Genomic DNA, 26,527 nt, shown 5'->3' with positions numbered 1-26,527 from the left:
CTCTTTGTGTTCCATCAGATCTCTCAGATGATCTCGGAGGCTTCCAGAGAGGGTTTGAATGAAGCTGCCCTGAACCGCTACAACACACACTCACCCTCACACACAAATTCAACATCACACACAAATTCTCCCTCACACACTCCAGCTGCAACCACGACGGCGCCGACCACCACCTCCGCCGCCGCCTCTTTCTTTGCCAGGTAAGATGCATTCACATCAGAGCACCTCATTCATTTGTCCGATTTCTGCACAGTGCCAGTATGCAGGTCTTTGATTTGGAACATTTTTAAATGTAATAGGATGCAGTACTGACTTGTTGTACATATTATAATTTAAACCACCATCCAACCATCCTGCCATATATCTGCAGACTCTTCTTTGTAATTCCCTCTTACTTTATGTTAGTTTGACTAAGTCTACTTAAAACACAGTCAATGACTGATGATTGAACAGTGACTGAAAGGGACAAAACAAGACTGAGAGGCATCCTTCTGCATTTGTTTGTACAGAATCACAGGAGGTCAAAGAATCATACAATACTGATATTAACACTGATACTGTATTTTGTTTTAATCCCACAAGATTACATTTCTGAAGATTTATTGAAAGTATGAGGACTAGAAGACTCTGTTGTATAGAGAATGAATAAAAAGAGGAATCTGACGTGCATATTACTAGAGGGAAAGATTAATCCTGGGTTTGAATCAGAGTCCTTGACATTCCCACTGCTACGCTGATGTCTCTCAAGTTGTCTAATAAAGCAGAAATGTGAAATAAATAGTCTGACAAAAGAGTCAGGCAAAGATGTGAGATGAAGCTGGTGGAAAAATGTTAATATTGTTATACAGTATATTGTTGATGAGCATGTCTACTTATCTTTTGGTGTGTTTGTGTATAAATCAACTCTCCAGTTACCGATGAGCTGTGTAATCAAATCTAGAGAAATGCACAGCGACACAACATAAATAAGACACGAGTAATATGGGTAAATTATTGATGGATAAACATGGCAAGCTCAAAATGAATGAGTAAATTATTCATGGGTAACACAAGACTATGAGAGTGTCACAGTGTCTGAGGTATTGCTGAGGCGTCGTATCTAATGAGCTGCTTTAAATCATATTTTAAATGATACCGATGATAATAAATATTCCTGAAAATGTTATGAAAGCATATGAAAGCTCTTCTCTTCTCTTCCCTTCTCTTCTCTTCTACCTTCACTCCTGTTGTGCACATTGCTGTCTTTTGTGCTTGTTTGTGTTCTCAAAGTCTGTAGATAATGAGATATGAGTGGTTGATATATGAGTGACATGCTCCAGTGTAACAGACACACTGCTGTCTGTCTTTCAAAGCACGAGGTGCAACTCGTAAATTGTATGGGAACGCTCACAAACTCATGTGATCACACTCTCTCTTTGGATTTCTCTCTATGACCCATGAACTGTCAGGTAACAAGGCCATTTTACAGAAACACACACGTGCACACACACACACACACACACATCTGGTTGACATTCCAGACATACAGCCAGCTGTCTTTGGGGCCGATTTATGGGCATTAACCTTCTAAGTGAAAGAACATGGTTTGTTTAATGCTGCAGGTGTCACTGTCTGTGGATATGTGTGTGTGTGATATGTAGCGTGTATGTGTGTCCAGCTGTCACTCTTTTTTTCTTGTTTTCGGGTGTATAATGAGATCCTGTACGCTGTGATGTGTAATTTCCTCTTAGCAAAGTGTTGGTTATGTCAGCTGTACCATTTTCCATTTTATCTAGTGTGTGTGGGTCGTGGGCTTACAGTTTGGTAAAAAAAACCCAATGTAAACTTGACGCTGACTTGACTCTGGTTATGTGTGTATGTGTGTATGTGTGTATTCGTGCGTGTGTTTATGGTCGATGGATGCAGCCATGCAGTGCTGGTAAATCTCACGACTGTCTTGGTCTTTACTCTCAGACGTGGACTGCATACAGACACTCCTATTACAAACACACACACACACACACACACGATCTCCCTCTTGCTCACTGTCTGCACACAGCAAAATCCCTGTGTCAACCACATCTCTCCCAACTGATCCCTTCCTCCTCTTTCATTTGCTTCTCTCACCTTCATGTCTTTCCTTCATTCTCCTCTCCTCTATTTCATTTAACGGCTCTCTTTATTTCTATTTTGCTTCTTTCTCCCGCTCTTTTCTTCCTTTGCTATTGTCCTTTTTATACTTCTCTTCTCCTCTTCTTTCCTTCTCTCCAACAATTTTTCTGACTCCACGCTGACCTTTTCTTTACCGTTGCTAATGTGCATATGAGTAATATCTTTCATTAGTACCAATCTGTCTGTGAATATGTCACACTCACACAGTAGCGCTCCATCTTCCCAGTGCTGCAGTGGCCCTCTGGGGACGTTGGGTTAGAGGATAGAGACATGCTGTACATGCTAGGTGTGTGTGTGTGTGTGTGTGTGTGTGTGTGTGTGTGTGTACGTTCCTACTCACTGGGGGAAGGGAGTTTCTATCAGTGCAGGAATTTTTTACTGCATGCTCCGAGGATTGGATCTTTGGGGATTTGGCTGCTGTGTGTGTGTGTGTGTGTGTGTGTGTGTGTTGCTGGAGGTAGCAGAGTAAATGAATAGGTCCCAAGTGAATTGGTGAATTGGGAAGGCGTTGTTATTTTGGATGGAGGATTGCTGTGAGACAGGGGGATGCTGTCTCTTTCTCTTCCTGCCTATTTACCTCTTCTATTTTCCTTAAAATGAAGTATTCCATCACATGATAATTGAGAACCAATTAGCCAGGATGCATAATGCTTGATTGATGATTTAAATAGGTGGTCTGTGATTTAAAAAAACAAAAAACATATCTACTGCCTGATCACATAAGGATTGCTAGACTTGTTATTTTGCTCGTGTGTCATTTAACCATAATTGAAAGCGGTTATCTTGTTTTGACATGAAGAAGAAGAGGTCTATTTGCTTCTTTTGTGGTTTTACTGTTTTTAATATTAGAGATACATAGAAAACAGCACAGAGCAAAGAGCGAGTGATTTCAAATATTCTTTCCTTTCAGTATTTTAAACTGGGAGTAAAAACGTTGATAGCTTAGAAACATTAATTTCTGAAATTGTTTAATCTTGGAAATAATTTAACACATTGGAGGATGGAGAGAGGATGGAGTGCATGCTGCTTTAATGAAGTACTAGTTCATATTTTGGCAGATGAGTGTACAGATCAGTGGCGTAGACCAACATGTGATAAATATAAGCCAGAACTATCGTGGCCATCTGAACTACTGTCACAAATTAGCATATAAGTTGGTCTCTTAACAGGAAGTTGTAGTTGAAGTGTGTAAATTGTCATGTACATGTCAATAGATAGTGTCAGTAAAGCCAGTCCTCTGTCCATGCTAGTAACACACACACACACACACACACACACACACTCACACACACCTCATCGCTCTCTGTCTGTCCCTATATCTCCGTCCACTGATGGCCTGTTAAATAGAATGTAATTAGCCACTGAGCCAACAACACAGCCTAGAAACACCAGTCATAAATCAGCTGTGTGTTTGTGTGAGAGTTTGTTTCAAGTGAGTCTGTGTATTTTGGTGTCAAGTGAAAGTGTTTGTGGTTGTGTCAAAGGAAGAGGAGAACAAAGCAACAGCATGTTAGTTGCTGGACTGGAATCTATTTGTGACTCCTGCTGCTTTTTAACAAGAGAGAGACACATGGAGGGACTGAGGGGGAAGAGAGTCAAGGATGGATGAAGGGATCAATATTTGTAAGGAAGGCTGAATGGATGGTGTGATGGATTCAGAACAGGGAGGAAAGCTTAGTGAGATAGAATAGGATAGATAAAAATAATTAGGGAGAGAGGAATAAAATGGAGAGAGAGATAAGTGGGATTAAAGATAGGAAGGGCAGGAGAGAAGTGAAGGATTGAGAAGAGAGGAGGAATGATAGAGGAAGGGGGGCATATTAAAGGATGGGGGTGACAGAGGAAGTGCTGATGGATAGAGAGAGGGAGTAGATGGATGGAAAACAAGTGCCCTTCACTTTAGGGTTAGATTGGAATAGATCTACTTGGCCAAATCCCAGGCCACTTCTCATTAAACGCTACCAATTAGGTAGTGGTCGTGTGTGTGTGCGTGTGCGTGTGTCTACCGTGCTTGAACTGTGTCACAGATTAAACCAGAGTGGCAGAAAATAATAGGAGTGTAATAGTGCACACGCATACACACATAGCATGTGTTATGAAATTGGTGTGGCTGATGGATTTGAAAGATGCATTATAAAAACAGTCACGAGAAATAAGCTTGATTCACATGTTTTTGCCCAGAGAGAGGCTTGTTTATAAAGGACTGAAGAGAAGAACTGAATGCTTTGCTGCAAGCTATGGTGGAAAAATACTCTACATGGATTCTCCAACAGCACCGAAACCATTCATCCATCATTATAATGTCTCTTCCTGCAACGCTCAACACTACAGCAGCCACAGCAGCCTGTTGTTTTCATTGTTAGAGAGAAAGAAAATAGTAGATCTGAATTCAAACACAACTAATTCCACAGTTTTGACTAATGCCATTATTATTTTTAAGATAGGGTATCGTATCCTTAAGCTTCTAAATAACAGTTTTTTACAGTTGAAAATTGCACTTGACAAACAAACCGTTTCTTCAAATTGCTGCACATGTATCTTCATGCTGCACGAGGAGGTTTTGAGCATTCAGGTGATATAATAAGAAAACCAGTAATTGCTTTTGATCGCATTTGCTGCAATATGTAAGCTTAGCTTACACACAGTGGGAAAAAAATTAATAGCCTTCTTGTGGAGCTTTGTTTCACACAGTATAGGCACTCACACACATTCACAGACACACACACAGACGCAGATCCACACACAAATCCTCCTGGGAGAGCTAGTCAAATGGTGAAATGCTTCATCGTTCTATGGGTCACTGAATCCACATCTCTCTTCTCCCCCCTTTCCTCTCACACTGTCCCTCCCTCTTTTCTATTTCTCTCTTTTTCACTCACTCCCCCCCTTCTTTGTCTCACTGACTCTCCCCCTTGCTCTCATTTTCTGTAACCTGCTGCAGTTAATTGAAAGCCAATCGTGTGAGAATATGACTCTTTGACAGAGAACGTGTCAGGGTGCAAGGTCTTCTCTCTCTCTCTCTCTCTTCTCTGTCTCACTTTCTCTTTCTCTCTCTCTGTATCATATAAATATATATGAAGGTAGATTAAAACAACAGAACAGGAATCTCTTCCAATGCAGTCCTAGAGCGCTTTTGTTATATCATTTTGTTAATACAGCTGCTGTGCGTAACTCAAATTGTCAGATTGTTGAACTGTGGCATCCTAAATCCCGGAGAAGGAAATACACTGAATGATTGAAGAGTATATTTTCCATCAATGGCAGTACATCACTTAGCTGAGTGATTGCAGGCAGTTTCCTCTCTTTGTCTTTCTGCTCAGCTATGGTCAGTGTGTAGAATATCGACGATTTTATCAAAACAAACATAAACCAACTCTTTCTATACCTCGCTCTTTGTTGACCAAGATTGATGGTAGTTTGAGGATACAGTACAATATACAGATAAAGTCTCCTCCGTGTCAGGACAGGGGCTCGTCTGACAGTGTAACATGAAGCTCTTCTTCTTTTCTTTCTTTAAACTGACTGGCAGGAATTGTTGACATGCATTCAGAAACATCCAGACATTTGGAGAGGGAGGAGAAAAAGTTAGAGACTAAAAGTGATATGAAGTTCCCGCACGCCAAGAGAGGCAGATGGGAAGAACCTGCTGTGTTGAAGTAAGAAATGAGAGAGAGAGCAGAACAGATGGAGAAAGAAGTGAAATTTAGAAGTTGAAGTTAAAAGGAGAGAAAAAGGAAGGAAGAGAGTCGGAGTGGGGAATAGACTGAGTATATTTAAATTTTGGTGGCTCCTTTTGAGCACAATGCCACAGGGAATTAAGCAGCGAGAAAGCAAATGAACCACTCCCCATCCAGATGTTACTACATATGTAAACAGCAGTGTGTGTGTCTGTGTGTGTGTTATTTGTGTACGCATGTGTTGAAGGGTGTGTAACCAAGTTCAATCCTGCAATTAGCATATTTGCCGTGGTTGTACTGCGGTAAACTTTAAGGACGTAATTATAGATCCATGTTTGCATGCACATGTGCCACCATCTCCCCTGTCCTTTCCATTCTGCTTGTATTCCTCCATTTAAAATATGCAGTGTATATAATATTGTTTTTACAGTGATCAAGTATGGTTTTAATGTATTGATTTGATTAATTGACTGGCTTCTCTTCTTATCTTCCTCCTTTCCTCTTCCTCTGCGCTTCCTTCTCTCAGAGCTGCACAAAAGCTGAATTTAGCGTCCAAGAAGAAGAAGCAGAAAACAGCCGCGGTTACAGCGCCAGTGACATCATCAGCACCCTCATGCGATCCCCCTCTGTTCCCGACCAATTTTAGCTCCGCCCTGCTGATGGCCCCACCCCCAGCTCCACCCTGCCTTCTCCGTGCAGCCAACAAGATCAAAGACACACCTGGGCTTGGAAAGGTAACAGAAAAATATCTCTTGTTTTTCTTAAGTATCATTTTTTTAAAGTATTTTTGCTTTAATTGGCAGTGGACAGTAGCGTGGTGAAAGGAAAAACTGAAGAAGGGGGAGAGGGGGAATGACATGCAAAAACAGTCCCTTGCTGGAATTGAATCAGGGATACTGCAGTTACAATAGAGTATATGGTATCGGGTGCCCCAGTTGTTTAGGAGTTAAAATGCCAACCATGAGACACAATGTCCCTGATTCAAATCCAGCTGAGGACCTTTGTTGCACATCGTTTCCCATCTCTCACTTGTTTCATGTCATCTCTCTCTATCGCTATTTAATAAATGCATTAAATGCCCCAAATAATATTTTTTAAAAAGAGCACATGGTACAAGACGTAACCACTTGGCCCCTGAAAAATATCTTTTTTGTAACTTTGGTGTAGAAAGGAAATCCTTTAGACACTAAAACAATTTGGTGTTTAAAGTTTGAGACAAACTTTTGCCCTTGGCGCTGAACGCTGCTTCACTATCATGTCTTTCACGTTGCTTCGATGCATCTCAGAGAATTGACGAATTTCATTGTTTTTCCACTTAAATGAGACCTGACAGATGGAGAGAAGTTAGTCACCCTTGCGTCACTTGATAACTATTAATTTTTTCACTTGTGCTGCAAACATCTCACGTCAGTTATTTCCGTCTCAGACACACTTGGTGTACTGTGAAGTTTAGATGACAACTCTGACTCATCTCCCTTGATGTGATTTTAGCACATGCCTGAAGTCAGATCTGTCATAGCACGTGGATCCAGAGGAAGTCAAGTGTTTTTTCACTTCATTTTCACCAAATCCAAGTTCAGTTTCCGTGATGTTTAATGACGGTTGATGCCAAAGCTACTTTTTATCTTGTACTGCATTAATGGATTGAGATGTATTTGTATGTTGCCTAATTTTTTTTCACAGATCTGTTTTGTGGACTTTGGAAGAATTGGTGTTATTTCTGTAAGCAGCACAGGTTGCACTGGAAGCATTTACTTTAAATCAACTACAGTAGCATTTGGGATGACTGCAGGTCACAAAGTACTGGAACGTTTCAAAACATTGACCTTTGTGTGTGTGTGTGTGTGTGTGTGTGTGTGTGTCACCCCTGCTGTACCATACTGAAATGTAGCCTAATGGTTACCATAGTAACACATCTCAGGCTGACAAAAGTCATCTGCCACCATTGCCAGCGGTTGATGAAACGTGTGCGTGTGTGTGTTGTGGATGCAGGGGGGGGGGTTCATGCTTCTCAAGTGTGTGCAATATTGATCGTCCATGTAATGAGTTTTTAGTGCCCCCTCCTCCACAGTTTGAGTGAGAGGCTCACTGGCTCTGTGTGTGTAGGCTATGTGTATGTGTGTGTGTGTATGTGTGTGTGTGTGTGTGTGTGTGTGTGTGTGTGTGTCCTTAGTGCTAAAAAATGAATGAGTATGGAGGACAAATTCAAACATACATCAAACAGGACTGTCCATTACTTCTCACAAAGAAAGAAAGGGACCTCACATGTGCCCCGTTGTGCGTTTGTGTAAATGAAATTGTGAGTGCATCACAGATGGGTGTGCATATTGTGTCTGTGAGCTCTGGTCTGTCTGCATACATGCACTTGGAGGAGGTGAGGATATTATTTTGTATGTCATTTTAAGTATGTGAGAGAGAGAGTGTGTGTTGTTACATTTATATTAAACACTAGATGAGAGGACAGACAGACGCACACACACACACACACACACACACATAAAAACATGATACGAGACACGTGATGTCAGTTCAGTTGAATTTATAATGAGATGTAGTAAAATGTTAATGAGTGAAATGACACTCACAACTATTTAGTCAGAAAACCCTTAAAAGAAAGATAAATACCCAATGAAATGAATCCTCATCATCAAGTTTTGATCTGATTTACACAAACTCACAATAGTGTGGTTTGGGTCTGACTTTTTTCTACTTGTTTGCCTTCTTTGCTGTTACTTTGCCATTTGCTATCAAACTGACATTTGAGATAAAAACTAAAATTTAAAATAAATGACTCGTAAATGTCACATTAAAATCAGTTGTTGAAGTTGCAAATTAAAAGCACACACATTAATATAGAGCAGCGATCATGTGCAGAAATGTGACCAACATAGGTAGAAATCTGTATTGCTGCTATTTTATACATATTTCATGCTTTTACCAAATCTGGAAAACCCAGGATAGCATATTCAGTCTGGGGGTTTCATATTTTATTTGTCTTTTTGTGCAACTGATTATTTTCTGTTTTGTCTTTCCGCTTTGTCCTTCCTTTGAGCCTTTTCCTCAGTGTCTCTCCATATGGAGGTGACAGATGTCTCCTCAGTTGTCAGGGAGACAGACTCACACTCACATACTCACAAGCACATGTACACACACACACACACACACACACACAAGAGCCAATACGTACATTATGAAGACAAAAACCACCACATACACGTTGTATGTTATAACAAAAACCTTCTTCACACAGTCTGTCTGTCTCATTATATTATTTTTGGCCTCTGTTTCATCCTATTATGATATTTTCTGACCTTGATAAAAGTGTTCAGCTTGTTTGGCCGATCCTGCCACCAATGCCTGCTGCTACATCTGTTTAATTCCAACTGTCAGAAACCCCCTTTTTCACATTCACGTCGACTTTACACAGCAATCACTCTGGTGTGATCTGTGTCATGCTGGATCTTCGATTAAGCTCTCCAGCCGTTTTGACAACGATACTGACTGTTTTACACTATTCTGTTCTCCTGCTGGCCTGCTGGCAGCCCGTCCATCCTGAATCAACTGTGATAAATGACAAAGACAACAACTACAAAAGAAATGAAGTGAAATGAAAAGCAAGCACATCACAGTTCAGTAACATTTAAGAATTGTTACTAGCTTATACTTGGTAATTGGTAATTCTTAAATTTCCTGTTTACATAGTCTTGCTGACATGTGTAGTGATGAGCTGGAAGGAAATGGGGAATAAAAGAAGAAGGAGAAGAAATAGCACTGAGGCAGGGAGATATTCTAGTATTTGGAAACTAACAAGCCTCTCCTGTGAAATCAACCTGAACCTTGCCAAGACCTAATCACACACACACACACACACACACACACACACACGCACATACACAAACATATGGGAAGAAAATGGCTATGGTGACATTTCTCCAGTAAAAATGTCACCTGCAGTGGGGGTCGGCTCCCTGCTGAAATAGCATTTGCACACATCACACTCACACACATAGAAATGCATGCATACAGGCTTGCATGTTCACAGATTCATAGGATTATAGTGTACAATATATGATGTCAAGGGAGCAGCAAAACCCCTGGTGGAAGTGTGTAAGCTACATTCTGCAATACACGGGTCTGTCGGTGTGTGATGGAGGTTTTAGTTTTCTCCCCCTCGATGTTAATATGGCAGAAAACAGATTGAGACGTCACATTTAAAGCCAGGGGAAATCAACCTGTACAGGTCAGATGCATTGCTGTGTGTGTGTGTGTGTTACAGGGAGGGAGAGAGAGAGAGAGATAGCAAGAGGGTTCAGCCTTGTTCCATCAGGGGACGTCAAAATAAATGGAATCCCTCAGCGGATCTGTCTGAGTGGCATCTGAATCTCAAGCTCCCCTCTGTTATTTCTATACATGGTGCTTCTCTACATGTTGCTGTGAGCTCCGTCTCACTTTACAGTCTTCACATCAGCCGGCTGGGAGCCTTCCATTCAGATCACCAGGGGGAGATGTGTATCAGCCAAGGATATTAAGCTGTATAGTACAAGTATTATTATTCAGCAAACCAACTGTGAGTTATGCAGAAATCTTAAATACAGAAGGCACATTTTTGAAGCTGTCAAATAATAATAAATACAAATGTTGTATCGTACGATTTGCAGCTCTTCCTGTTTTTTCCTGTTGGATCACATACTGTATACATGATCCACCTCACAGTTGGCCCAAGGCTTGACTTGCTAATTGGTCAGTCATTACAAACTCATGCAGCACAGTAAATCTTGTGCAAAACCCACAGAAATGTATTTTTCAATTTCAGGGGAGATCCCAAAGTTTCAAAAGATAACAAATATGTTTGGCTGAATTTTGAGAAAATGTGTTTAAAATGATGCTGAACACATCTAATCAATTTGATGGATGGTTACAGCAATAAACAGTAGTGGGTTTGAATATTTCACTTGGCGTAAACATTATTTTGTGTCAAGAAAGAATTAGAACAAGATAATACATATGAGATACTGTCAGACAATGTGAAATCCTCAAACCTAAGAGATACTTAAAGTCCCCCTCCACTCAAAAATGTGTCTTTCTTATTGTTACTTCAGTTGAATGTTTGAGCTTCACTGTGCAGAATAATGTATATGCAGAGTTTTAGACTAGAAGGATGTTTTCACATTCATCTGCTGAAGAGGGAAAGTATCTTTTGTTCACCTTAAAAGAGCATGATTTGTGACATCTTAACTAGTTTGGAGCCAAACATCTTGTGTGATTTTTTCATGAGGGAGAAGGAGTAGATGTCATTTTACGTATTTTAAAGAGATAATTTAACTTTTTTTTGTGGAAAAACCACATTAGACACAATTATTATTCAAAGTAGAATATTTTATATACATCTTAAAACATATCTGGAGGGGATCTTTAAGAATTAAAAGAGGAGAACTGGATGTTAAAGGGTTAAATTTCCTTATTTAAGCTGTCTCCTCCACTCTATCTACAGCGCTGCAGATATTTCTTTGGCATTTGCCGTAATTTGATAGCTGAGAGTGAAAGGAAACATGGGTAGAAAGGGGTGTGACATGCAAAAACATCCACAGCCAGGATCAAACCGCAAACATTGTGGTCATGTGGTGTGCATCTTAACCAGCAGGCTACTGGGGCACCCCATCATTACAGCTCTACATACAGTGTATCATATCTGAATTGGGATAATAAATATTCCTAAAAATGTTACGAAAGCTAATATGAGAGTTTGTCTCTCCTCTCCTCTCTCTAGCCTATCTTTACCTGATCCCTCTTATCTCGTGTATGGATGAGTCTTATCTCTTGCCTTCCTGTCCCTTCATCCCTGCCCTCTCGGTTCGTCTCCATTTCTGAATGACAATGAAGGACTATGGGAGTTTTTCCTCTTCTCTTTCATCTCTGCAGCCAACATTTTGCACACACACACACACACACACACACACACACACACACACTCACAGATTGTGACTTGACCTTGGGGGAAAATGATGCTATGACAGCGAATCAATTTTTAATAGCAGCTACGATCCCTCTCAGGCCACAAGCTGTGTGCGTCTGTGTCATGAGTGAGCATGTGCAAGTGCATTTTCCACGGGCATTTGTGTGTCTTCATGCCTCTGTGGGTGTCTGTGTGTCTTGTATCTAAATGAGTGAGTGAGTCTGTTATGGGAATCCAGTAGCCACTTTGTTCCACCTCGTAGATGAAATATTAATGCTGTCAGTATTGGCAGAGCTGGAGCAAATGACTGAAACACACACACACACACACATACATTTCACTCCTCCCTACTGTATTCTCTGTATGTGCATTAGTGTTTGCGTGTACAAGTATGAGTGTGTAAACATTGCAGTATGCCCAGCATGACCTGATCCTAAAATACTTCCATGTCTGTTTTTCTTTTTGCGGAGTTATTCCTTATCTGAATCAAGGGTCTAATCATAGATGGGTGTCATATCTGAGTCAAAATCTACAGAAATTAAATCTATTTGATTTAAATTTGGGTGCAAACCTGTGAGCCAGGTAATTCAATTCTTCTTCAACCAAAAAAACATTGATTTTACCCTTGACTGATTAATGAATAGCAAGGAGTAACAGTCAATCACCATATTAGATGATTGCAGTTTTCCTGATTGTTACTCATCTAAGATATTCTCACTGTTCAGAGTTTCACCTGTTTAAGCTAAAACTAGTGGCTAGAAGTCTGTGTTGGTGTCAGTTTCAGATATAAACAACCCTGTCTACTACAAATTACATTCATATACAACTAAATTGTATTCCCAATTACATAGCTTTGGCAAATGTAATCACTGCCTGGATTTTGTTCACAGATAATGTTTTTTCAAATGAATAAAGCTCTACATTTATATATTGCTCTGAGGTTGCAGGGAGGAGGCTGGGGTGGAAGGAGGGTGTGTAAGATTTTTACAACAGAGACCCGAGTTTGCATCCTGAGACCTCTGTGTGATCAGGTTTAGGCAAGAACATCACTTTGGTTAAGGTTAGTGAAAGATTGTGGTTTCTCTTAAATATTACATGTTATGCTTTAAGTCACTGCTGACACTTTTCTGTATTAAACCAAGACCATGATCTTTCACTAACCTTAAGCAAGAGCTGTCTAAGCATAACCATAAAAAGTTTAATATTGCTGTTGTTTCTACTGGTGGATATTGTACTGCAGATTTTTTTATTTTGGTGGTGGTGGTGGGGGGGGGGGGGGGGGGGGGGGGGGGGGGGACATTTCACTCACGTGTTCAATATCAACATTTGTGCAACTTGCCAGATATGTTAATTAACAACATTTTCTCATTATGTTGAGAGATAATGTACAGTAATTAAGCCAGCAATATGTTTCTAGTAAAACCTATTTGCTGTTGCAATTTACTTGTATATGAATGTAATTTCTAGGAGATAGGTTTGGCATAAATTGCCAAGGCTAAGCATTGGACCATTACACTCGGGACCAGTTATAGTTCATAATTCTACAAAATAAGGATACTCAGCTTCTTATAAAGTGAAAACAACTGATGTTCAAAGCAGTGTGAAAAGCAGTGTCTGGTGTGGGGTTAATCATAGCTTTGGCATTTTCTTATTGTCAACAAATATGATGAGAAAACCAAAGCCAATAATGTGTTAGTGTCTCAATACTTTCCAACTTCCCCACGTTGTCTGTGGCTCTCAGCCCCAAGCCCATTCATTCCTATTGAAGATGTACATTTAAGTGCATTTGTTGGGAGCTACTTTCAGCACAGATTAAAACCCATTTGTTGCACTAGGGAGTATTTCTGGCATTGACTCAGAATGACTAACTAAACTACAGTGCCTATGTTCATTGTAATAAAGGAAAATGTCACCTAGGGCTCATTTATGTTTTAGTTTTTGGCATGAAAATAGAGATTTATGGCACAGAGGAATAAGCCACTAAAACAGGCTTTGGTCTTTAATTTTTAATAAGAACAGTAAAAACATCACCAGCCTCATCATTTAATGTTAGAAACTGAGTAGCAGTTTTGAGAATGTTACAGTATATAGGCAAGTGACATTTTGTTGAACATTTTTTTGTTAGTGTAGTTAGCTTGGACCGTCCAAGCTATGTGTGTCTTGTTATTTAATCCTTTCTGGTTGCTGAAGAACATCTCTGCAGTACATCAAACTGAGAATAGCCAACATGGATCTTACGACACTGTGAGCTGAACTGGAATGAATAAATTAGATAAAATTAGAATTGATCTGAGGCCTGAACTTGCTATTCCCATATGGTATTTGTATCTATCTCTCTGTACATGTGTTTGCACAAATGTGTGTTTCTGCAGTCTTTGGGAACCAATTAGAGCACAGTCTCAGTCTCTTATTGATTTTCTAGCCAATAGTAATGAAGCACTGCTGTGAGGGACTATCGAACAATCTTCTCTCCGCTCAGGGTTGTTTGTTGCTGTTTAGCTGAATTCCTTCACTTAAATTGGCTGAAAGACTTTGTTGTTCCTGAGTGTGGTGTATGAAGTGGAGGAGCAGGAAGCTCTACATCCAACAGGGTGTATAAGGGGTCAGGTCAGTTTCTTAGGAGAAGAAAATGTGACTCTCTGCCTCAACATCTGTCACTGCATGTACCCTTCAGCATGAATATGAACCCACAAGCTGTTCCAGACATGATCAGCAGACTTGTATGTTAGACATGGTTCCTTAAAAAGACACATTATGCATGAAAAATATGAATCATCATACACGTTTAGACATGTTTTACGGCAGAGCACAGATGTCAGTTGTCCTTAAAAGCAATTAAAAGTTAAAATATGAGACTTGGAAAAACAGTCGAAGAAACACTGAGTTTTCTGTATCCTGCTTTTTTTGCTCTGGTCTATGTGTTTCAGCTGCTCACCACCTTGCATCAGCATTCGCTGCAGCATGAAGTGTGAGAGAAAAGAGGAAAGTATAGAATGGATGGCAGGAAGAGGCTGTAATTTGTCTTGTCATTTGTTCTGAGGAGGGGAGAAAAACTGAGACAGGGATAAGAGGTGGAGATGACAATGAAATGGAAGGAATGGAGTGGGTGGACAGTGATATCGAGCAATGCGATTTTTCTCAAAGGGAGATTGAAGACAGGAGAGGTCTATACATGCTGTGAAAGTGGGAGGCTGAGAGAGCAGGATGGAGAGATTTGGGTGGGAGAATAGAGGAGGGGGAGAGAGGGATGAAGGGATATGTGGGGATCAAGAGAGACATGGACAGAGTGAGTGTTGTGTTAGTATCTGGAGAATTGTGTTGTTTGTGACCTATTTCTCTGCATCTCTCTTGTGAAACAAACATCATTACCTCTTCCTTTCTCTTCACCATTTTTTTCTTTTATTCAATAAACAGAACACAGAGTCCATTAGTTTTGTGTGCAGTCGTCAAGCTCTTCCTGCATATGTGTGTCTGCATGATATTGGCTGTGATGCTTTGCCACATGTATTGATTCACTGGTGGAAGTAGGCCAAGGATCCTCTGAGAATATTGTGGGTGTGAGTTTGAGCACAACAAAATTGAGCTTGACTCGGGTCTAAACTTCTTGCTTGAGTGTTGAGCCCAGATGTTGCTTTCAGAGCCAACAGGTGACTTTTTAAAAACATTTTTTTTTAAACTGACAAAAGCCCAAATGTATTAAACGTTTGTAGCACTTTCACAAATGCAGTTCAGTGATGTGCTTTCTAGTATTTATTGTAATTCTCAGTCAGAAATAAAATGACATCCCATGAAGCTGGAACAATAATTGTGCTGATGCATCAGTTTCCTCTTTGTTTGTTGGTAGTTATCACCAAAAAGCTTTGAAAAAAGGGAATGGAGGTCGATAGCATCACGTATGACTCTTGCCTTTTCACATACACTCTCAATATCTCGAGAGACTGACGTGGAATAGTATTATGGCCCTATTTAAACCTCAGTCGCACACACACACACACACACACACACAATGGCACTCTTACCTTTCACACTCTTTGACATGAGGAGGAAACAGGCTCTCAGGGGGGGAAGACTTTATGAGTTACGCCTTGTAAAGCGTGCAACGGTAAAATCCTTCCCCCAGGCTCTTACTGATGTGATGGGCTCTTTTATTGGGGTCAGGAGAGGGCATAGCACTGAATCTCAGTGTGTGTGTTTATGTGAGTGTCTCCTCAGTGCTTGAAAATGAATGAGCATTGAGGATGTGTGTGTTTGTGTAGTGCTATGGGATTTTTTTAAAACACAAAGTGTTGACCTGACATTAAGCCATAGTATCCTAGGTTACCAGGGTCACCAAGGTTACATATTTATTGTATTCAGGTGGCTCTTCAGCTTATCTCACACCCTCATCCATGAACGCAAGCCATCACTTTTAAATTTAAACACACACACACACACACACAAACACACACACACACACACACACACACACAAACACACACACACACACACACACACACACACACACACACACAAAGAGTTTATTGAACCAACTCTCTTAAATGGCCCATGGTCATTAAATGATGCAACCAAATGAAAGCCTGTTAATGTGTTATTAGGTGAGTGTGAGTGAGAGAGAGAAAGAGATAAATGTACATATAACAGCTCTTAGCATCTTACTTACCTTTGTCCTTTCTACATGACAGGATAAATTATTCATCAGCTACCAGCAGGCTTTAATGCTTTTATTCTTTATGTAATACACTTTTGCTTTTTACCCCAGGGCCATAAAATAATATATAACAAATAATTTGTAGTAAAAATGATCTGGATTAAAAATCTTATATGCGTAGATTGTTGATGCTATAAAAGTACAATAATGTAGTGGAAAATGACATATTTGCAAAATGATATTTGCTTGAGAGATCATGTCAAGCTAAGCATGAGGTAAATGCATAGTGTACAATAAAATAATATGTATTGAGAACAAGGTTTGCTCAAGTACATGATAAATTACTAATGTGAAATATATTATATTTCCAGCATTTGAGAGACACTGTGATCCAGAAACTTGATCCCTGTTCACAGTAAGTGGGTCTGTCAATAAATATATAACAGTCCTTGCTTTATTCTGTCAATGCTCTGTCAGAGTGCAGTGGGGTTTGGAGTAGAACTGAAATGATTAGTTGATTAATGGATTAGTCGATCATCAGAAAAATAATCAATCATCATTTTTCAAGCAAAAATGCCAATCCTTTCCTAGTTCCAGCTACTCAATTGTATGGATTTGCTGCTTTTCTTTGTCTTATGTGATAATAAACTGAGTATCTTTGGGTTTTGGACTGTTGGTTTGACAAAACAAGACATCTAAAGACGTGACCTTGTTCTTTATTTGAAATTGTGATGGATAGTTAAGAAAATAATTGGCAGACTGACGTTAGTTATCGTGAGTGTTTTGAGATTACTCTATGATTTATAATCCCATGGTGGAGTTTAACTGGAAGCGCAGTGTAGAATCACACTTCAGACGATGATTCATCTGTGCTAACAAGCACAGACAGACAAAAGATCTCTCCTCATCCTGCTCCTTCCCTCTTAGGAGCCACATAAACGCAGTAGTCTTTTCTGCCTTGCACCTCTGTGCGCTATAGACAAAAAAACACTACCTTGTTTAGAAAAAAAAAAAAAAAACAGAATAAAAATAGATTTCTTATTTTTTGTCATAGTACACTATTAGCTAAAGTTGAGTTACCTCACATTTAGTGATATAAGATTATATATTATAACATAGATGATCCTGCTTATTTTGAGTCTATGACAGATTTCAGAACTTGTATTCTTGCAGGAATATAAAACTACTTTTACTCTATCCATCCACCCATCAGTTATATATACAACACTAGGTAGCCTACAGCCTATCCCAGCATGTGTTAGGGAAAGACAGGATACACACAGATGCTGCATCCTCATTTAGGGTGTGGATCTTTTAAAGGATGTGGTCTAAATGTGTGTTCTTTGGAGGACTGAGGGCCAGGCTGAACATGTGCTTCTTCCCCAGATGAGACTGTAGTCTCACAGAGGCCAAATCTAATGATGCATTCATGCAGTTTCCGTCAACCCGTAACGTCAAGAATGTAAGGATGAGAAATTGCTTATCCTCTGCCTGTCAGCCTCTGCATTGTAAACTGTCAGCTGCTTTGTTGTTTGTGGGATATTCAGCTATTTGCATGTCCAAAACAATCTATATTGTGCATCAGTATTCGAAGCTGTAGCCAATTTACCGCAAACTTCCACTGATTTAGATTTCACAGTCTGGTCATCATACATGACCATGTTTGTAGGCGTAGAGGCTGAATCTGTTCCACCATTGTTGTTGAAGATCCACGTGTTTTTTCATCGTTTTTGATCTGCCTGGTTGTGGATTTATATTTCCTTGGGTTTCAGTTTATCTGATGTGTTGAGATTCCACTTGTGAAAGAAAACAGTAATGAAATATTGACATTAAATTGTTTGTTCAAGATTTGGCTGGGTACAGACAGGGGTAATAAAAATGCACAACTAAACGACATGCAACAAATCACTAACAGTTAGTTTGTAAACAATGTTTATATGTTTTAGGTGTAGTTTTTTACCTCTGATATTTACCAAAACAGAAGAAGAGGTGCAATAAGTGCACCAAATAGTCCTGGGAACTAAAAACTAAAAAGTCAGGGACTACTGAGGGACTAAAAAGTACCCTCTCAGCACATTTGTTTTGCACTTTTTGTTGTTTTGTTTTTTCACTGCATCCGAAGAACTGCAAGGAATAGGCAAATTAGACTGCTAATAGATTGAAAAAGCAAACACCTGGTTCGAGACAAAATTATGCACAAGTCAAGACAAAAACACAGAATCATCTCATGGTGAATGTATTGTTTAAATCAGTGTTAGAAAGGAGACATGCAGGGACGCCTGGTGGCCTAATGGCTAAGGCTCGTACCATATAACTGCAATGTCCAGGGTTAAATTCACAGCCGGGGGGCCCTTGTTTCATGTCACACCCTTCTCTCTTCCCTTGCTCCCTGTCTCACTACACTGGCTCTTAAATAAAGGCAAAATGCCAAAAAATAATCTTTAAAAAAATAAATAAATAAAGGAGACATGCAGAGGTGAAAAGCGCGATTAAAGCTGAAACAGGATCAGATTATCACACTTCAGGATCTATTCAGTGTCACACTGTAAATATGAAACTGTGATGATCAGGGACAGTTGGTGTGGTCAAGATTGAATCATAAAGCACTCACAGTATCTGTACCAATCACCAGCTTTAACCAAGTGGTCAGAGGGGTAAATCTGGTGAGAATCTTCTCAATAATCCCACAGTTACACAGGAAGAGAAATGGACTGAATGAGAGAGACAAAGACTAATTTAAACAGATAAAGCAAAGGGCTAGAAAGAGAGCAGTAAAATACAGCTAGAGAGTATCTCAAACTTTAAAACATCTTCAACTAACAGAGATTGTTGTTTATATGTTAAAATGTTCTGGAATGCACTCAGATTCGATGACGCAGCATTTTGCTTCCTCCAATATCAAAGAAAACAACAGCAGCTGTCATGTGGTAAATTGCGGCTGCTAACAGTTTGTGACAGGAGTGGGAGGAAAGAAGGAGTGAGAGGAGGAGAGGAAGCTAAAATAGGATTCCTGCACTTCAGGCTTTTGATGTGTGGCAGTGAGCTGCAGGTAGAGGGGGGGGGGGTTGGAGACAGAAAAAGGAAGGGATTTAGGAAAGAAGGAGAAAGAGATGACAAAAAAGTGACAGGTAAAGGAGGAGAGGGTAGAAGGGAGAGATCAGAAGCAATTATGGGGGAATAAGGTGATAAGAGAGGGAAAGAGAAAATGTGTACATACAGTATGCATGTAAGTTTTAAAAGAGCAGAATGAAAAAGATGAATGCTGTCACTCTGTGGGAATCGATTGTCGCAGCTAAGGTGCACGTGAGTTCAGATGCCTTCTAGCAACAATCCTTCCACAATATCAAATCTGTTCATGCTTCAGATTTTGGTAGGTTTCCTCAGAAAAATCTTTCAGTATCTTGAAAGTGAAGAAGAATTGGGTAATTAGTACAAGAAGTGATAACCAACGTGCCTGAAGCGACATGAAAACCACGTTTTATTATCAGAGAATCAAGAGAAAAGTGCTAACATCTCTGAAGAGCTGCAAAGACATTGCCAAAGTTTTTAAAAAGCACTTATTCTGCTAGCTGTAACTTTCAGCTGGAGTACTATTTGCATTTGTGAGTATTTGTTCTGTGCTTGTTGATTACAGTCTTGTATCTCTGGTTTCAGAGGTACATGAAAAATGACAAAACAAACAAGTGCAACAGTGTAGGTTTTGTTAATTCTGTGTGATATTTAATGGGAGGACTTTCTCTTCAACTTCTGCATCAGTATTTCTGTAAAGTTGTTTCTGGCCTTTTCTGCAGTATTCTACTCTATTCTTTCTTCTTTTCTATGAGTTATACTTAATTATGTTTCTTGTTACCTTCAGGTGAAAGTGATGGTGCGTGTGTGTCCAGTGTCCCGGTCGGATGTAGCTGAGTCCAGTTCCTTCCTCAAAGTGGATCCCAGGAAGAAACAGATCACTATCATGGACCCCTCAGCCAATCAGACACCAAACACTGCCTCCCAGAAAAGGGCAGGAGCAAATCAGGTCCCTCCGAAGATGTTCACCTTTGATGCTGCGTTCCCTCCTGACGCATCACAGGTAAGAGAAGAGATTGTGAGTATTTGGGGCATAAAGGACTTAGGAGTGATTTTGATATAAAATCTCATGACAATACACTGACAGACAAGGTTTTCTTGAAATAATTCTAAATTTACACTTATCATTATCTATTAACTGAACACCTACTAGATTGTCTGTGACTCAAATTTAACACCTTTTATTACACACCATGATAGAAGTGATGGTAGCTGTAACAAGTAATTATAACCATTATAAAGACTTAATAAATTCTTTTCTTTTAATACTGAAAGACAAACACACAACCTGCATCTATATTTTCAGGTATTTACATTTTTTGACCCTCTCCCTCCATCTTTCTTCATTTCTCTCTCTGTCTGCCTGTTGCTAGGCGGAGGTATGCGCGGGAACGGTTGCCGAGGTGATTCAGTCGGTGGTGAATGGAGCAGATGGCTGTGTCTTCTGCTTTGGACACTCCAAGCTGGGTAAAACTCACACACTGACTCACACACAAGCTAAAAAATCATAGCATGTGTGGCTGGCGAGTCATCCTTACTGTGTGTCCGACCGTCAGTGTGAGTCTGTCTCCACTAGCCCTCATCTATCAGAGAGAGAAAGAAGAGGATTAGTGTCTGCTGAAGCTGAAAGCTTTCTCAGTCTGCTCTGTCTGTGTTTCTGTCTTCCTTTCTCTCTCTCTAATCCTCCGGAAGCTGGTTTTTAGAGAAGCTGTCTTAAACAGGGTCAGGACCTCTTACTGTGCACTGCAACATGCCTGCACCAACACACACACAGGCGCAAACAAAGACCCCCTCCAACAACAACCAATACACACTCATGCTCTTCAACCCTGGGTCAGCCCCTGTTGTGTTTATCCCTGTACTTGCAAGCAGTATTATCCTTCTTGGCTTGTGATATTCATACATCCAGTTGGAGTTTCTAAGTCCCCTTCATTCGCTGGCAGAGGACAAAAGCGGAGAGTTTAAACGCTGCAGTTCACAGGGGCGGATTTGGTGATTTGAAGGCTCCAGGCAAACTCAGTCATGGGGCCTATTTTCACCCTTTGTCTAACTGAGAATTTTGGTATTGGTGGTGGTAGATGAAGTACTCAAAACTTTAAACTATTACTACAGCACTAACAATACTCTGTTTCTCTGTCGGTGCTCCCATCATCTAACAAGTGAGTCGATATGACGGGAATCCGTTAGTAACTGTGGTCCTGCTGGTTGTTTCAGGGAGAACAACTGAAAGGCAGATTACCTTACAATGATTCTTTTACTTTTCCTCTTAGTTTTTTTTTTGAAATGCGCACTGTGATAACTCTGCTTCACTGTTTGATGTTGTGTTGAATTACATGTTATGTCAAGGAGTTTCTGCATCCTTAGCAAGGTTGAGAGGTGGCAGGTCAGCTGCTCCTTTAGTGATGGAATAGTCCATTAATCTGTAGTGTGTGAGGGGGTCCTACATTGACAATGCTTTTTTAAATGCTTTGGCGGCCTTTTGTAAGTAATTTTGTGGGGTTTAATGAGTAAGAATAGCAGCATAATTTTATATGTTTCATATCTAAATATCATAATAAATCTATAGCTGTTTGTTGCCTACCTTGCCTAATGGAAAAGTCCGCCACCGGCAGTTCAGGGAGGAGCACTTTTAATAGCTGAGCCATTTACTGAAAAAAGCAGTGATGCAGTTCTGTGTAAAAACAACATACACACCACTGTGTTTCGTCGTTGTGCTGCAGGGAGTTTATCCCTTCTGTAATAAAAGTAAATTACTTTGTAAATATAATGTCAAATGATGTTTTTGTCTTCCTCATGTATTCAGTTAAATAATAATTTGTCTTTTTTACAACTTTGTTCATATTTTTGTTGTTTTTTCTATCAGTTCTGTTCATTACTGCAATCCGGGAACATTTGAACGGTGGTACAACAAAGTCCAAGATAACTTAATCAACTTTATTTTGAATTAAAGCTGAAAGTGAGCACACATGTAATGTCTGTAATAATCCCTCATTGGAGAGGAAAATCATTAATATGCGCAATTGTGGCAAGAATGGCAGGTGATACATTTGACCTGTAAACTGTTTATTAGGAACACTAATGTAATCCAGTACAACAGCTCTGCCATAAATTCTACATTTACAAAGCTTATACATTTTCAGTTTTTGTTGACATTGTCAGAAAGGTGATAACTCTACTTTATGTTTATTATTGAGGTTGTAGTGGGTGGTGGTAGTGGTAAAGTGGAGTGCAATATATTGAAGTGTTTATAATATTTTGCCCCTCTCATGTATGGGGTGGACAAAATATAAGGAATTTGATTGCTTTAGAGGCACAGGTGTTCGAAATAAAATGGGTGCCCAGTTTATATTTACAACAGAGATTTTTCGAAATAGTTTTTTCTGTTTGCCTTCATTTTCTCTTCCAAATAGATTTGGCTTACCCAGGATTTGTTGAAAACCTGTTTGTCTCCTTGTGCAATTCTATTCTGTTCAATTCTAGCAATGTCATTACCTTAGTGAGTACAATGGTATTGTCACTGATAAACTACAAAAATAAGATCCAAGTTTAATAAACAAGAATTATGCTTTAGTTTTGGTTTTCAAGGTTTTGTTTTTCAAGTCCTGGGCACCTCCTCTCCCTCCCATAGACACATGTAGGACACATCAAACAAACAGATGTACATATAATCACCACAGCTCTCCCAAGACACAAACCCAACATGGTTCACAGACTACACAGCCTGTCTAGATCAGTGTTTTGCATCTCACCATGTTTACATGTTTTCATTTAGCTGTCAAATATTGACACATGAAAAATGCCTGGTGTGTCATGATTCATGACGATGATTCATACTGTATAATATGAGTGGGACTGGGACCAATATGTCTAACACTCCCTCAAAACAGACCTCTGATTGTCAGTTTTTGATTGTGCTGGGCGATAGACATACAGTAACTGAGTCGTCTGATTTTGATCCTGTAAGCAGTTTTATATGATTGAGAAATCCATCAAAGAGAGTTTGCTCTTTCAATCAATTTTACTGTTATTGGTAATGCGACGACGCTGCCTTGACCTTGCTAGTTTCAGTTTAAACGGCTGCTGCTGTAACAGCAGATGAGATAATTCTTTGTGATATAGCTCACCTAAGGCCATGGATCTTAATGAGGCTGCATTATAAGGGTATTACCTTTTTTCTAATTAAAATGAGGAAAGTAACATAATGAGCATTTATCTTCAGCTCAGTGGCCCTTGGCTGTAGACACATATGGGGGCTCAGACAGAGACAAGTCTACTCATGTGCACACACATGCACACTTTCACAAAGAGTAACAAGGTTTTCATGGAATAGGAAAAAAATGAATAAAACTCCAAATGATACTGAAATAAATGGATGAACTTCAGGAATGTAATTGAATTCTCTAGTTTTAATTTATGTCTGATGGATTTGTTATTACGCCATTAAACCAATGATTCAGTGCTGCCTCGTTCTCTCAAAGTTTCCTACCGACAACTTCAGCAGTGCTGCTTGATGAGACCAATTACCAGGAATATACGTCAACTACACACAATGCTTTATTGCCTGTAGCAAAGCATCACTGTGTAGTAGTGTTGTGTTAGTCAGTGGAGCAGTCATCAAGCTGACCGTGTCTTGACAGCCTGAGGTAGTTAGAACAGAATGAAACACTGTAGAGCCGCACATACACTCACTGAGATGTGTAATTTAAGACTCTACCATATATACAGGCCTGAAAGGTGAAGAAGAGAAAGGAGAGTTGTTCAAGTGCTCTTTGGTTATAGCAGTGATACTATATAGAGCCGTAATGAGTGAGGAGGCCCATCTAATGTTTTAAATAAAAAGAAATCAACTGATAAATGAGTTAAATTGGAACAAATGACCCAGTGTTGTTTTAAACATGCTGTTTTGTGCAGCTGATTGCCACATTTAAACAACATTCAACAAATCTTTATATTATTGTGAAGTTCTGTCTAGAACAGTTTGGGCATCGCGCTTTTAAGACCTTAAATAAGCAGTGCTAGTGCAGTGGTGTAAACCTCCTCTCATGCCAAATAGAACCTTTTTCTGGAGCGTTTTTAACATTTTTTCCTCTAGTTGACAAATCATGAAATGCTTTTTTTTTTTGACAGTAAGTCTAGACACTCCAGGAAACATTGAGGGGGAGCGATGTAAAATTACAGTGTAGCTGACAACCGCCCCTCCATCTTATCTCTGAACAAATCACACACATTTCTCTACCCTGCATCACAGGAGTCAGGCTTTTGATATCCCGTGTTTTTGTGTAAGTGTTCATGTAGGTGTGATTGTTAGGCGTGACATATGGCTTTGTTTAGATGTGTGTTTGATCTCCAACTCCTGACAGCCAGAGCAGGTGTAGGGGGGGTAATCATCATCTTGTGGCTCAAAGGGACAGATCTGTAGCCCCCCATGTGTACATGCATGCTCAGGCACTCAAACATACGCTTTTCATGCACCTGCACAATGCATTTTCCAGTCAGTCTTTTTTGATGATGTTCTTTTTGATATATCTCCATCGTTTTCAATTCACTCTTCCCTTTCTTTCTGTCTGTCTCATCCAGGTAAATCCTACACGATGATTGGCCGTGATGACTCTCTTCAGACTCTGGGTATAATCCCCTGTGCTATCTCCTGGCTGTTTAAGCTTATCGATGAGAGGAAGGAGAAAACAGGAGCTCGCTTCTCTGTTCGTGTGTCTGCTGTCGAGGTCAGTGTTACTGATGAGATTTCAATTTGAAACATTCCCTGCAGAGTTGAACAGGTGCTGTTGCATTGGTGCAGGTAATAGTGGCAGTATTGCTTGCAGGGTTGCACTGTATCAGAAAGTTGCCTACAGTATAACACATTTTTCTAACTGTTGGCCTGCAAACAGAAGTAGGCTAGACAGTCCCATTTAAATTTGATTGAAAAGATTTTGTCTTGGATCAATGTAGGAAAATATTTTGCCAGAAAATAAAATGATGCACAGCTCTCAGTGTGTGTTTGTATGTGTTTTTTTTGTGTGTGTGTATAGGTTTGGGGAAAAGAGGAGAACCTTAAGGACTTGCTGTCTGAAGTGGCTACAGGTAGCTTACAGGACGGACAGTCACCTGGAGTCTACCTGTTTGAGGACCCCATCTGTGGCATGCAGGTATAAACATGTGCACACATATAAACATCTGACTGCTGCGTTATTTGATGTAATGTGGCTTCTGTAGATTGAATTCTAAGTGTGTGTGTGTGTGTGTGTGTGTGTGTGTGTGTGTGTGTGTGTGTGTGTGTGTGTGAATAGCCCCAGGGCTTGTATCAATATGCTTTACTTTTGTTTTTTTAGCCTCAGGCAGTTGTCTTAACTACCATAGATGTGCACACTTGCACACATGTACACGCTCACCTTGCAGCATACAATATGAAAGACTTATTAAATACCAGGTTCAGAAATAGCTGGTTTGTTCATTCATCTGATTTACTGTAAATACAGGTACTGCTTTTGAACAGCTCAGTCAGCATCAGTCAGAATGAACTGTGAGCTGGTTTGGTGCAACCGTTTCTTCAGTTATATCTGATATAGTATTTAAAATCCCTCTCCAGTAGTTACTTAAAGAAAGAAACAGCCAAAACATGTGCATAAAGGTTGGCAGGGGAACACTGACATCACATGCAGGGGAAACATTATTATAGACTTAAGATAATCTGGCATTGGTGTAATAGGTACAGTGCCCAATTTTGCATTGTAGAGGGTGTCTTGCGCTCATAGAGGAGATGTGCACATGATGAAAAATATCAGACTATAATTTGAACTTTTATCTGATTGCTAAACAATCCACTCTGATGAACAAGATTTAGACAAAAAAGATAATTCTGATTATCATAATTACCATCATCCATTTTTTAAAATCAGCTTCCTTGTGTCTGATGTTTTGTCAAATTGGTAACTACAAAGCAGGGCGACCCAGTCTGAATAGTGTGCGATGTACAGTACCATAGACTGGTATGGTATGTACCTGTGTGTAAAAGAGCCAAAATCAACTGAG

General features: G+C 39.8%; 1 protein-coding gene across 1 annotated transcript in view; it reads left to right on the top strand.

Annotated features, from left to right (window-relative positions):
* kif26ba (kinesin family member 26Ba) overlaps positions 1-26,527 on the top strand; it is an 88,287-nt gene that overhangs the window by 38,273 nt on the left and 23,487 nt on the right. Inside the window, exons 4-9 of the mRNA XM_067592460.1 lie at positions 19-200; positions 6,355-6,562; positions 20,286-20,501; positions 20,872-20,965; positions 25,076-25,221; positions 25,528-25,644. Of these exons, the coding sequence (XP_067448561.1) occupies positions 19-200; positions 6,355-6,562; positions 20,286-20,501; positions 20,872-20,965; positions 25,076-25,221; positions 25,528-25,644 (963 nt within the window). The remainder of the gene's footprint in view (positions 1-18; positions 201-6,354; positions 6,563-20,285; positions 20,502-20,871; positions 20,966-25,075; positions 25,222-25,527; positions 25,645-26,527) is intronic.

The sequence above is a fragment of the Thunnus thynnus genome, chromosome 1 (genome assembly GCF_963924715.1).
Source record: "Thunnus thynnus chromosome 1, fThuThy2.1, whole genome shotgun sequence".
NCBI classification, from domain to species: Eukaryota; Metazoa; Chordata; class Actinopteri; order Scombriformes; family Scombridae; genus Thunnus; species Thunnus thynnus.
The sequence above is the reverse complement of the archived record's forward strand: the minus strand, read 5'-3'. Positions and strand labels throughout refer to the sequence as shown.